The sequence below is a fragment of the Kryptolebias marmoratus genome, linkage group LG1 (genome assembly GCF_001649575.2).
Source record: "Kryptolebias marmoratus isolate JLee-2015 linkage group LG1, ASM164957v2, whole genome shotgun sequence".
NCBI lineage: Eukaryota > Metazoa > Chordata > Actinopteri > Cyprinodontiformes > Rivulidae > Kryptolebias > Kryptolebias marmoratus.
The window spans coordinates 31,557,715-31,571,817 of record NC_051430.1 but is presented as its reverse complement, the minus strand read 5'-3'; the positions used below and the strand labels follow the sequence as shown (position 1 = coordinate 31,571,817).

At 39.7% G+C, this 14,103-nt stretch overlaps 3 protein-coding genes across 4 annotated transcripts in view; 2 read left to right on the top strand and 1 right to left on the bottom strand.

Moving 5' to 3' along the window:
• The window catches only part of prdm6 (PR domain containing 6), a 78,703-nt gene that overhangs the window by 43,984 nt on the left and 20,616 nt on the right, over positions 1-14,103 (bottom strand). The gene's annotated exons all lie outside the window — the stretch shown is intronic.
• LOC108245859 lies at positions 439-6,025 on the top strand. Its single transcript, XM_017433094.3, has 3 exons — positions 439-616; positions 1,102-1,161; positions 2,796-6,025. The coding sequence occupies exons 2-3, from the start codon at positions 1,143-1,145 to the stop codon at positions 5,582-5,584; spliced, it is 2,808 nt and encodes a 935-aa protein (XP_017288583.1). The 5' UTR covers positions 439-616; positions 1,102-1,142; the 3' UTR covers positions 5,585-6,025.
• LOC108245864 lies at positions 9,584-13,577 on the top strand. Of its 2 annotated transcripts, XM_025009838.2 has the most exons (4): positions 9,584-9,748; positions 10,329-10,383; positions 11,897-12,200; positions 13,444-13,577. In XM_025009838.2, exons 2-4 carry the CDS (start codon positions 10,365-10,367, stop codon positions 13,484-13,486), a joined length of 366 nt encoding a protein of 121 aa, XP_024865606.1. In that variant the 5' UTR covers positions 9,584-9,748; positions 10,329-10,364; the 3' UTR covers positions 13,487-13,577. The 2 variants fall into 2 exon arrangements, with proteins under 2 accessions (XP_024865606.1, XP_017288588.1); XM_017433099.3 differs by lacking the exon at positions 13,444-13,577 and having other exon boundaries at positions 9,600-9,748; positions 11,897-13,325.

Sequence of the window (14,103 nt, the reverse complement as noted above, 5' to 3'; positions counted from 1 at the left end):
AGGAGCTGGCCCAAGTGGCTGGGGAGAGGGAAGTCTGGGTCTCCCTGCTTAGGCTGCTGCCCCCGCAACCCGACCCCGGATAAGCGGAAGACAATGGATGGATGGATGGATGGATATTGTAAGATCTGGTAGAGCTCAGAGAACGTGTTGGGGATGACTCTCAGCTACCTCCACATAAAATTGACAGTGTTGATTGGCTGGGGCGGCCATCTTAAATCAGGTTGACTCCAAAAGTCAATCATCAGCAGATTGGTTTGTTTTAATAAAATGCATCCGTCAGACAAAAAGAGATAAAACACTGTCACCCACGTGTCAGTGGAGCGTGACAACTGTAATTAAGGTGTAATTAAGTCCCGCTGAATGTCATTTTAACTCGTCCAATCAGGACAGACGTTAGCTCGTCTTTGTCTTGGTAGGACGAGTATTTCCAGTTTCTATAAGCCTCGCTATGAAGCTCCGTCTCTCTGCCTCAGACTTCACACTAACCTGCTGAAAGTAAAAACTCTTTATTAACACACTTTATTACGCTTGTGCAGAGACAACATTAAACACTCTTTGGCACCTGTGGCCAATTTTTATCTCGTCAGGGAAGAACTGGAACTTTGGAAGCAATCTGGTGAGTAGAATGAACTGATATGTGAATATTAAATGTAACAGAAAATGTAGAATCATACAGTTGATCTTTGTACATGACGTGTAGTTTTTAATATTTAAAACAGTTCAGTCTTAAATTCTTAGGATGAAGAGTAAAAGAAAAGGAAAGTTTAGAAGAATTTGCATTTTCAACTTGGAACTGGGGAAAAAGAAACATTATTTATTGTGTTTTTTTTGTTTAATATTATATGTCAAGTTAGTTTGTTGAAAGTAAAAGAATATTTTATATTTTTATTTTGGCTTCTTAACTATAAGATAAACTCTACAGATTAATTGTATTCCTCAGTATTAATACTGTAATACAGACTTAGAGTGGGTATATTGTTAAAAACATTCTTCAGCCCATGGTTGGGTACCTAACACAGACCATAAAGAAGAAAACAGTTATTTTTACAGAAATCTAACTGACTTTTGTTAAACCGATACTCTGACATATTCTTCTTTCAGGAGTAGACAACAGGTCCTGTTTGGGAACTTCCTTTGTAAAAATGTCAGCGGCAACATTTGGTAAGTTACATAAAGCTGGTGTTGGAAAACACTGCATCATTTCTGGTAAAACAATGATGGAATGCTGACAAACAGGATGTATTGATATGAAGTCGAAAGTAGAAACTGAAAGTATTTTCATCACTGAAACTACTTTTCTGAGATGAATAGGAAAGGTACAAAAAAATACGGCATAAAGATGGGCTCAGAACGACATAAAATCAGTTGTACTTTTACACAAACACATTTAACTTCAGCAAATATTTGACTTTCTTTAGTACTTTGCATGTGTAGCTGTAAATAATAGACTGAAGGGGATAATGTTTGTATGTCACAGTCCTAATTAGAGAAGCACCAGTCCAACGTTCTGGGTTTCAATCCAATCTCAACATTTGATGATGATACCAATATTTTCCTAAATCAGGACTTTATTTTTGAACTAATGGTATTGTGTAAGAACACACAGGGCTGTAATAAACCACAAAAACAACGTTAACTATACCGCTGCAACTGTTGCCTTGAATTTGGCCCAAATCTGTTTTCTAATGCTAATCTTATGACTACACCTAGAACTTAGCTAATAACTCAAAATCAAGAACAGCAGTTAAACTATTTCACGACCAAAAATAAATTAAAAAGCAGATCATCAACAGCCACTGGTGAGCTAACTCCTCTAGCTGTGAGGAAACTTTGAGGTGTTCTCTGGCTATCTGTGAGACAGAATATCTCCATCAAGTCCTCCTGATCAGACTGTCCAAAACAGTTGCTTCAGAGAGCATCCAGACGGTATCTTTACCAACTGCCCAAACCACCATAACTGGCTCCATCCTGAGCTCCTTCCATATCCCAAAGGTACAGTCCAGCTGCTTTGCAAAGGAAGTTCATTTCAGCCACCGGTATTTGAAATCTCATTTTTTGTCACTATCCCTAACTCATGGCCATAGGTGAGGGCAGGAAGGTAGATCTTCACCACAACAGACTGATACACATTACTGCAAAACACTGCCCCAATCCCTCTTAGTGAACTGCCACATTATTGTAAAGGAGGAGTCTGAGTGTCCCAAGCACCACAGTGACCAGTTTGAGTGTCACCCTTCCTGTGGTAGGTTCTCCCATGAGAAAATGGCTCTGGGTGAGGGGCCAAGACCAAGGAACCTCACCCCAGAGCCAGGCCTGGTGGGGAGGATCTCTCTGACGAAGGTAGTCTTGCCACGCACATCCTGGGACCATCCTGGGACCATCCTGGGACCATCCTTTATGGACCAGGCTGTGGCAGCAGCATGTTATCTACACTTATCAAAACTACAGTTCCATTAGATCTACAAATCTGTATATTTTATTTACTCGTTGAATACTCACTACTAGCAGATCTTGTGGTCAATTTCAAAATAGTTCTGGCAAACTGTCATGCAGGCTGGGAAGGTGGGCACAAACGAAGATGTAACAATATCTCAACTCCAAAACAAAAGAGGATTGATGGTCTCTACCAGCTTTGGCCATTCAAAATTCATTAGACTATACTGACAAATCAGATATCAGCAAGAGTAACATTGTTCATCCCGACAAATATTACTTTTTATCATAAAATGAGTTATGGTGAAAATAACAAGTTGTAATAGAAGTTAAAGGATGTTTTTTCTGTCTTTGTTTTTTAGTATGTGATCCGAGGATAGTGGTACTTGGAAAAAGCCAACATGAGAAGATGACAATTTGTAACCTGATGACAAGAAGAGAAGATTTCTCCTTCCAAAACACCAAAAGGACCTTTACTTATCAAGGAGAGTGGAGGAAAAACCCTTTCACACTGATAAAAACGGGTGACGTCCTGAGTCAGTCCATGGAAAAAGCTCAACATGACATAAAGATGTTTGTGGCTTCTTGTCCGCCTGGACCAAACGTCCTGCTGCTCCTGGTGAATCCGTCAGACTTCACCGAGGCAGACAGACATAAAGTTAGGTCTGTTATAAGTTTGTTTGGACAAAATGCCTTTAACTACGCAATAGTCATCACAACTCAAAACACTGAGGAAAATAGTTACTCTGTGAATCAACTGGTCCGAGAATGTGGACAAAGGAACCTCAGAATTAACTTAGATCAAAGAAATATTTCTAACAATGATCTCCAAAACCTGATGGCACAAATAGAGAACTTAGTTAGAGGAAACAGGGGACAACATTTAACATTTGCTGAAGAGACTGACCCAAGAGATGCACCTGGATCAATTAAACCATGTCTGAACCTGGTCCTCTGTGGGAGACATGCAGCCAGAAAAACAGAAACAGTTCGTGCCATTCTGAGAGAAAGTCTCGGTGCATCTGGTAGGTACCGAATGAGTAAAAATCAAGGAGAAGTGTGTGGACGTCAGGTGTCCATACTGGAGCTCCCACCCTTGTATAGAAAACCAAAGGAAGCAGCAAAGAAGGAGGCATATGATCGTGTCTCCCTTTGTGAGCCTGAAGGTGTCCATGCCTTTATGTTTGTCCTACCTTTGCAAGGTCCCACTGAGGAAGACAAAAAAGAACTGGAAACCATCCGGGACATCTTCAGCTCAAGAGTCAATGGATTCACAATGATTCTTTTTACTATAGAGGCTAAAATAACTGATGCTGTGCTGAGGTTTCTGCAGGCAAACAGAGACATCCAGGACCTCATTCAGAGCTGTAGAGGACATGTCATCTTCAACATCAATGATCCACAGCAGGTCCCTGAAGTGGTTCAAAGTGTAGAGAACATGAGACCTGTGGGATCCATGGGCTTTACCAAAGACATGTTTGCCAAACCTACTGTTAGAAGGCGTACAACTTTCATGGACCCAGCCAGCAGCACGATTCCGTTCAGAAGAATATCTCCACTTGATTGGAAGGAGCAGCGTAGAGAGCCTCTCCGGATGGTGCTGATTGGGAAGACTGGCTGTGGTAAAAGTGCCACTGGAAACACCATCCTGGGCAAAGAATGCTTTACTTCAAAGGTCTGTCAACAGTCAGTAACTAGACTTTGTCAAAAAGAAACCGGAGAGATCGATGGCCGTCCCGTTGTTGTTGTGGACACACCAGGATTGTTCGACACGACTCTTTCCGATGACAAAGTGAAAGAGGAGCTTGGGAAATGCATCAGCTTGCTGGCTCCTGGACCTCACGTCTTCTTGCTCGTCTTACAGATCGGACGCTTTACACAGGAGGAAAGACGAACTGTGGAGGTGATCAAGGATTTCTTTGGCAAGAAAGCCGAGGACTTCATCATCATCATTTTCACCAGAGGAGATGATCTCAGGAAACAAACATTTGAGAGTTACATAGAAGACGGTGATGATTTTGTCAGGAAACTAATCACTGAATGTGGACAGAGATACCAAATCTTCAACAACAATGATTCTAATCGTTCTCAAGTTAGCGAGCTGCTAAAGAAAGCTGAGGAAATGATAAAGAGAAATGGTGGTGCTCACTACACGTCAGAGATGTTCGAAATGGCAGAAGCGGCTATACAAAAGGAAATAGAGAAGATCTTAAAGAGGAAAAATGAAGAGATACAAAAACAAAAAGAAGACTTTGAAACAGAACTCAAAGAACAACTACAAGGTAAAAGAACCAAATCTGCAGGGCAAATGGCTGAACTGGAAAAACTAACGAATCTAGTAGTCCAAAAAATTAGGGAAAAGGAGGAGATAATTAAGAAAGAAGAAGAAAGGATGAAGTGGGAAAGAATAAAGAGAGAAGAAATGAGGAACAAGATGAGGGAAGAGGAAGTGAAACGACGTGAACGGGATCAAAACGATAAACTCCTGCAGACAATGACACTAAATAATGGAGCTATAGCTAATAAAAGGATTCAATATAGAGACGAATGGAAAAAAGAAACAGAGGTTTGGGAACAGGAGAGGAAGGAACTGTGGGAGAAACAATCTCGTGAGGAAGAAATGAGACGTGAAGAAGAGCAGAGACGACTTGAAAAGCTCAGAGAAGAATATGAGCAGGAAAAAGAGATTTATGAAATCATAAAGCAAGAAGATGATGAAATCCAAAGACACCAAGAGGAAAAAGAATGGAAGGAGGCAAAAGAAAACTTCAGGAAGCAAATGGAGGAAATTCAGAAGAAAAATTATGAGGAAGCCAGAAAACAAGCTGAAGAATTCAATGAATTTCAACAGAAATACACCAGAAGTCTTTCAGTTCAGTTGGAAGACACGAAACACAAGCAGCAACAACAAAACAAACTTTTAATACAACATCTGACAAAAAACAAAGTACACAGAAAAAGCTTCGACATGCTGCAGAAAAAACACCAAGAAGAAATGAAAGAACTAAAATCAACACTCTGTTTCCACAGCAAAGAGGATATTAACAAAGGAATAAATGAGCTGACGATAATTCATGAGGGCGAGATAAATGAGTGGATACAGGAAAAGGTGAAGGAAGGTGCAGCCAACCAGAACTGCAACATTTTATAAGAGGTTGCTTGTTTTCCCAACACACTTTCAGTGTGACAGGAATCAGAGTATTTGTGATCTGTTGTAAACTGGTTGTAGAAGATTGGTTTACATCAGATTATTCAGAACTAACTAATGTAACATACAAAGTGCAAATATTGGTAGTATAACTTGTTAATCACCCCATCTTTGCTCATACTCTCATCATCCAGAGACATACACCAGACATTCTGATGTAAAACATTTTTGTTGTCTCAGAGTTATTTTAAGACTAAAAGGACATCTTCCAAAGAGATTAGAGGCTAACTCCAAGGTCAAAGGTCATCAGTGTCAGGTTATACCATCAGTCTGTTTAAGCCAAAGTGGACTTCATGGAAGACGACCAAGGAGGACATCAGATCATTAAAAAAAAAAAGAACCACACCCGAATTTGTCAAAATACATCCTGAGAAGCCACAGAGCTTCTGGGAAAATGTCAACAAGTCCCATCGGCTCTGTGTCCACAGACCCAAACCAGAACCAAAGACCAGAACCCTGAATCCAAAGGGGAACATGGAGGAGACTCGGTTCTGTTCTGGTCCTGAATCTGTTCAGGGTCCAATGAAACCTGAAGACTATCAAGGGTCAACAGGATAATGACCCAAAACACCAAGAACGGGTCAGAACCAAACACTGGACCGTTCTGAGCCCTGATCTAAATCCTGCTGAACATCTGTGGAAGGAGCTGAAAAATCTGGAGAAGGAACCCTTCAGACCTGAGACAGCTGAAGCAGTTTGATCAGAGGAGTGGACCAGAACACCTGTGGACACCTGTGAACACCTGTGGACACCTGTGGACACCTGTGGACACCTGAGGACACCTGTGGACAGGTGCAGAAGTCTCAGAGGTACAGAAATCACTTGTTGCCTCAAAAAGTTGAGCAACAAAATATCAAGTTAAGGCACCATCCTTTGTGTCAGATTTCTTTGTTGTTTTTTATAATTATTTGCCTTGAACCAAAATTTAAAAGCAAAAACTGATTATCATTAGTTGATTTTAAGTATTTACTTTTTATTACATTTATTAGTTTGAAGTTATTTCAGTAACCTTTGTGGGTTTTTCTTTAAAGAAAGGGTATAAACTAACTCAGTGTCTGTAAATTGTTGTGGAGAACGAGATAAAATTGTACTAATTACCTTTGAACACCATATGTTTAGTTTAAAATTGATATGTTCAAGCCAGGAATGGGTAAATGATTCAGAGACTTTGTTTTATAACTCATTTATAGTTGTTAGCTTTGTTTTGACCACTGACTTGTTTTTATTTAGCAGATATCTGGTGTCCTCGGCATGTTAGCTTACAGACACCAGGAGTCAGATTTATTCAGTGTTTTATGCTCAGAATGATAACTGAATGTCTGAAAACTGTATTTGACTGGTCTGTTTAAAAATAAATCACATTAATGTAAGTGCAGCAGACACTTCACTTCTTAGTGTGTTTTGTCCAATATATATTTTGCTTTTATTTTGGAGATCTGTTGAATGTTGAATTAAAGTTGTGGCAACATGTTTACAGTGAATAAAAATGGTTAAAAAATCAAACAAAGTAAAGTTTATTCTCCGAGGACTTTCCCTCACATTCCTACGATAAGCTCTGATCACAACAAAAAATAACTCCATGAAAACATTGAAATGTCTGAAGTGGCTGCAGCTTGATCCTCTCTTGACTTATGAGTGTTGTGATTAATAACAAAGAGCACCAGAAGAACAGGAAATGTTTAAGTAAAATTAAAAAAATGCACCTCATATGCATACGTATATCATGACTCACACACGGCCCCAAACTGCATTGTTGTTGAACTTTCCTGGCATCCGAACTGAAAAATTCCCTGAAGTTACAGAAACAACAGAGTCCTTCGGGGAAGTTTGACGTTTTTGAATAAAAATGCTTGGAATGAAGGAACGAGGTGGAGCTGGCAGAAAATGTAAGTAACTTTCCTAAAAGGAATGCATATCACCCGCTGCCTTGCACACAAAAGTTGTAAATAAAGATCTTAAAACTAAAACTCCATTTTGTCAGAGTTCAGATTTCTGCAGTTAGCAGAGGTGCACACCATCACGCTGAAGTCCTCTCAGGCAGGACCAGCTGAAGCCTCATCAAAGTGGACTGATGCAGACTTAAAATCTCTTAAAACTAAACAAAATTATGAGCTCATGTGAATGTTATTTCCTCAACCTTTACACCGCTGTTTGCTTTAGACAGTTATTTTCAGAGAAATCTACAGTTATCCTGAAAACCTAGTTGTTCTCTGGTCCAGTAGTCGTCTTTGTGAGACCTTTGTTGCCCAATACATGTTCAGTGTAATCAGGCAGAGAAACTATTCATCCATTCATCTTCTACCGCTCTTCTGTGGTCAGCTCACAGAGGCAACAGGTCCAGACAAGAAACCCAGACCTTCCTCTGCCAAGAGACAATCCCCAGCTCCTCCTGGGGGATCTCAAGGTGCTCAGAGGGCAGAGAGGAGACATAATCCCTCTACTGAGTTCTGAATCTGCCCTGGGGTCGTGTCCCAGTAGGACATGCCTGAAGAGGTGTCCAGGAGGCGTCCTAATCAGATGGCAGAACCACCTCAGGTGATCTGTTCTGAGGAGCAGCGGCTCTACTCCCCCTAGTTCCTGCTAAAGAAACCATCTGATGAATAAGTATCATTCACTGTGATAAGACACTACAGCATAAAATTACTGTTAGAAAATCAACAGGTACCTTTAAAAAACTCTGCTACAAGAAACTTCACACCGTTTGCTTGATTGTTTCATATGCAGTTTGGACAAGTCTGACCAGTTTTTCAGGCTTGAGGTGAAAACAAATTCCAGTATAAGGTATTAAAGTGTTACAGGAACCTAAAACCCAGCAGGGCATGCCCTGTCCTTTTTATCCATCCACCCATTTTAACTGCTGGTGCTTCTCTCCAGCAGCCACTGTGAGAGGAGGGGGACCCAGAGACAAACCACACAGACAACCACTCACACCGAGGGACAATTTAGAGTTACCAATTAACTGAACATGCATAATGTTGGTCTTTTTTGGTCATTAATTTTAACGACAACTTAAACTCAGATGTCTCATTCACTGGGAGTTTGGCTTTTCCCAGGCGCTTCTAATGCATTACAGCTCCCTCCTCTTCCCATTCTGAAAACCCCAACAGTAAAATAAGCAGCTGTCAGAAGTTGGTCTTCAGTTCATGAACAGGAACTTCTTGGACAGAAGGCTCAGTAAATTTGGTTGGAGGGTCAGACTTGTTAATCAACGCCATCATCAGATGGTAAGATGTTCTGCTTTATTCTGTTTCCTGTCAAAACTTATTTGGAACTGCAGTCAGTTTCAACACTGATCATTTTATTCAGCTCATGTTCATTATATGCTGCGTTTATTTTAAACCCAAAGGGACTTCCTGTTCTCAGTGGGCGGGGCTTAAACAATGGCAGCATATTAACATGTAGATGTGTAAAGGACCGGGCTGTGATCAAACATGCATTTTTGTGTTATACCAATTTCTTCTTCCTTGACGAGAAGTCAAAGTTTGAGTTTTAGCCGCGCCCACATCTTACGATAAAAAATCTAACTCTTGATAAGTTTTAATCCCCTTTTTTCCAAATATGACATGAGCAAAACCCCCAAAAGCCTCTTTGATCCAAAATGGCCTACTTCCTGTTGGGTTTAGGTCGTACCTCTTTGTGAGCCTTGGTGAGTTCCACATGTACCAAAGTTCAGCTCTGAGTGAAAATAAGTCTTTATGCTGCTGAAACACTTGAGAACCAACTTGCTACGCCTATTTTTGAGAAATTTTCACTTACTTTAAAGGTGTTTTCAAAATTTTATGAGTTTCTGAGTATGTTAAAACCCCCAAAAGGAAACTGAATAAGCCGAAGAAGAAGAATTGGAAAAATAAACATTATAACTTTAAGAGGCCTTTGCTTCACCTGCGATACTCGAGCCTAATTACCCAGCTTTAAAACATTTTAATTAACTGCCTGTAGCAGTTAAACTAAACTATGTAGAAGGCTTCACTGTTGTCATGCTTGTGCAATGAGAAACCATAAGTTTTTTTTCTGTCTAAGTGATACACCCATTTATTTTTCTGGTTCAAGTTCAGGAAGCTGTCCTTGTTTTTGAAGCTAGAAGTGAGTTTGAACACCAAGGATCTGGTGAGTAGACTGAACAGATCAATGTGACACAGAAAAAATAAGAAAACATTAAAATCGGTGTGTGGTTTACAGCTGTAATTTCATTAGTCAGACCAATGCATTTTAAATAATCAGGTATTGTTATCACACCACCAACAAAAACAGTTGACAGTAAAAAAGAAAGGGGATTTTACTTTAGATAGTTTATTTTATCCAGATGTTTTTTGTTCATTTATATGTAAGGATTTTAGTCTTTTTCTTAGGGTACCCATTTAATAGCCTTTCAAAAGTCATGTATGTGTGATGAAAGTAATACAATGCTCTATATATTTATTCTTTTATTGTATTCTGAGGGTAAATGTTGCATAAAAATAAACTTAGTTTAACCCTTTTGCAAACATTTGTCTCAGTTTCCTGATTAGTTTACGTCAATAAATAAGAAACCATTTACTTTTCAATGATTGGAAACGTTTTTATGTAAAACTGTGTTGGAACATTAAATATATTGTTACAACTGAATTTAGACCTTTGTTAAATTATTCAACCATTAATGTTTTAGGTAAAATGAAATTAACCTTTTTCTTACTGCCTGTTTTTTTAGGTTTAAACTTCAAATCCTGCATAAAAGCATTTAAAAATGGCAACATCAGCAGCTGGTAAGTGATCCACATCCATGTTGAATAAAAAGTTATTAAAGAAAAGCACTGCGTCAATTTCAATAGAAAAGGTTTAAATGCAAATATTTAATCTACAAATGGTGTTTTCATTGCTGCTGGTGTAGATTCTCAGTCATTCAGGTAAAAACAGAAACTACAACTAAAAACAGCCCAGTTGTTTTTACCTTTTTTTGGCTCTCACTGCTGAAACTACTGTCAGAAAACAGAAGTTAAAGCTGTAGTGACGTCTTTAACCAACTTAAATAAGAGGTTTTTTGTTCCTTCTTGTTTTTTCAACATCTACTTTGTTTTGTGTAAGATTTATGCAAAATACAGAGAAAACTGATGTGAAGACAAAAAGGAAATGCAGATGATCTTTAGTTACCACTGATTTAAACTGTGTACTTTAATGTAAGGTCAAATTTCATTTTCACTAAAAATCTGCAAGAGGAGAAGAAAATAAAAGTCGGACACATTATCTGTGTATAAGCACATTAAATCTAATTAGTTTCGCTGAATTGTTCCAGTTACTTTAAAAACTGTTATAAATAAATGAAGTATCAATAATTATCCAAATAATTACACATGCTTTTTATTATTATTCGCATGTTTTAAGTCTCTGACACTTTTGTACTAAATGACCTACAAGGAAGTAAAAACCTTGATGCACTGCTGCACCTGTTCTGAAACTTAAAATGACAGAAGTGGTGGAGCAGGTAGACAGAAACAGGCATGTTAGGTATATAAGTGTGCCAGAGGCGCTCTCTGAAAGGATGACAGGACGCTCCCAGAAATGCAGTCAAAGAAAGAATTAATTGATCCCCTCGTAAATTTGTGAGTTTGTTCAGTTACATAAAATGAAGTCCAATGTTTTATGGTAGTTTAATTTAATAAAAAAGACAGAACAAGAACTAAAAATCCATAAAAAATACATGCCATAAAAGTTTCTGATTGCTCAGCATGGCACTGAAACACGACTAAGGTCCTTTTCTTTTTAAACTACTGTCTAACCAACTAATTACTTTTCTGGAACCAGGTGTTCTGTATTTCTCCACTAAAGGTACCCTTCCCATAATAAACAGACTGTTCATGTTTTTAAGTGAACATAATCAGCGGGGCATCGATCCCCGCCCCCCATCATCACTGTTGATGTTATTGAACACAGCAGCCATGAAGGAGCATCAGACTGTATGAAGTCTCTGCAGACAGGGCTGGAAAACAGATAAATGCTCATCAGTCACGTAACCCAACCGTCTTACGATCTATGTTCTGAATTAACCAAAAAAAGAATAACATTTTGACATGGTGACGGATCAACAAAATGGTTGTGAGGACCAAACGATGTGTCTCAGCAAGATTTAAAAGAAAATATCATTCATGTCTTGGATGTGGCAACATTCAGTTTGTTTCATGGTAAAATGTCAACACATGAATGACAGTGAAGGACAGATGAAAAATCCCAAATACAGGTATTTAAATTTGTGATAATGTTTTTCCTCTTGTTGTTTTTCAGAATCTGACCTGAGGATCGTGATTCTTGGTAAAAACCAAGATGAGAAGACAAAACTGACTAACCTCATGACAGGAAGAAAAGATGATGCATTTCTGAAAACAACCAGCTCTTTTGATTGTGTTTGTGGAGAGTGGGGGGAAAACCCTTTCACACTGATAAAAACAGGTGACGTCCTGAGTCAGTCCATGGAAAACGTCCAACGCGACATGAAGATGTTGGGGACTTATTGTCCACCTGGACCAAACGTCCTGCTGCTCCTGGTGAATCCGTCAGACTTCACAGAGGCAGACAGACATAAAGTTAGGTCTGTTATAAGTTTGTTTGGACGAGATGCCTTTAACTATGCAATAGTCATCACAACTCAAAACACTGAGAAAAAGAGTAACTCGGTGAATCAACTGGTCCGAGAATGTGGACAAAGGAACCTCAGAATTAACTTGGATCAAAAACTTTCATCAGACTATGATCTCCAAAACCTGATGGAACAAATAGAGAACTTAATGAGAGAAAACAGGGGACGGTATTTAACATTTGATGTAGAGACTGATCCTAGAGATGCTCCTGGATCAATTAAACCACCTCTGAACCTGGTCTTCTGTGGGAGACATACAGCTAGAAAGGCTTCAGCAGCTCACGCAATCCTGAAAGACAGTTATGGTGGTCCGTTTAGTGACTCAGAAATTGTTAGAAGTCAGGGAGAGGTGTGTGGACGTCAGGTGTCCATACTGGAGCTCCCACCCTTGTATGGAAAAGCAAAGGAAGCAGCAAAAAAGGAGGCATACACCTGTGTCTCCCTTTGTGAGCCTGAAGGTGTCCATGCCTTCATGTTGGTCCTACCTTTGGAATGTCCCACTAAGCAAGACTTGAAAGAATTGGAAACCATCAAGGAAACGTTTAGGTCAAAAATCGATGATTTCACAGGGATTCTTTTCACTGTGGAGACAAATGCCAACATTTCTGCTGTGCTAAGGTTTCTGCAGGAGAACAGAGACAGCCAGGAGCTCCTGCAGAGCTGTAGAGGACAATATCTAGTCTTCAATGTCAATAATAAACAGCAGCTCTCTGGTGTGTTAAAAGGAGTGGAGAAAATTAGACCTGTGAGATCTGATGGTTTTACAAAAGAGATGTTTCCCAAGGCTCCAGTGAAAAGGCTTACAAGGCACGAGTCTTTATTATACAGGGGGAATCTCAGAAACGAGAAACTTGAATTATACGTAAACAGCGCAGTGTGAAAGGCTCAGAGTCTTTGGATGATAAAAAGTAGAGAGCCTCTCTGGATGGTGCTGATTGGGAAGACTGGCTGTGGTAAAAGTGCCACTGGAAACACCATCTTGGGCAAAGAATGCTTCACTTCAAAGGTCTGTCAACAGTCAGTAACTAGACTTTGTCAGAAAGAAACCGGAGAGATCGATGGCCGTCCCGTTGTTGTTGTGGACACACCAGGATTGTTCGACACGACTCTTTCCGATGACAAAGTGAAAGAGGAGCTTGTGAAATGCATCAGCTTGCTGGCTCCTGGACCTCACGTCTTCTTGCTCGTCTTACAGATCGGACGCTTTACACAGGAGGAAAGACGAACTGTGGAGGTGATCAAGGATTTCTTTGGCAAGAAAGCCGAGGACTTCATCATCATCGTTTTCACCAGAGGAGATGATCTCAGGAAACAAACATTTGAGAGTTACATAGAAGACGGTGATGATTTTGTCAGGAAACTAATCACCGAATGTGGACAGAGATACCAAATCTTCAACAACAATGATTCTACATCTGCTTTTGTTTCTGATAATTAAAGTTTTATCTCTTTTTACAATACTTCATAGTCCTTCATTGATCCATCTTTTTTCTTCCAAATGATATTCGTACTCGGATGATGTTGGTTCCCTCCAGAATAAAACTTCCTGGTGGTGTTTGTTATTAATGTAGTTGCTACATCACTTGTTACAACAAAAATATGGCTGCTAATGTTCAGCCTTAGAGCTCCTCCCTGTCCACCAAGAAATGATGACAACGTGCTCTGAAAACCAGAGAGACGGAAAAGAGTTCCTGTTTTAAAGTATTAGCCTGGGCAGCTTGTTCAGCAGGTTGGTCATTGGGCAGCTTGTTCAGCAGGTTGGTCATTGAGCAGCTTGTTCAGCAGGCTGGTCATTGGGCAGCTTGTTCAGCTGGTTGGTCATTGAGCAGCTTGTTCAGCAGGCTGGTCATTGGGC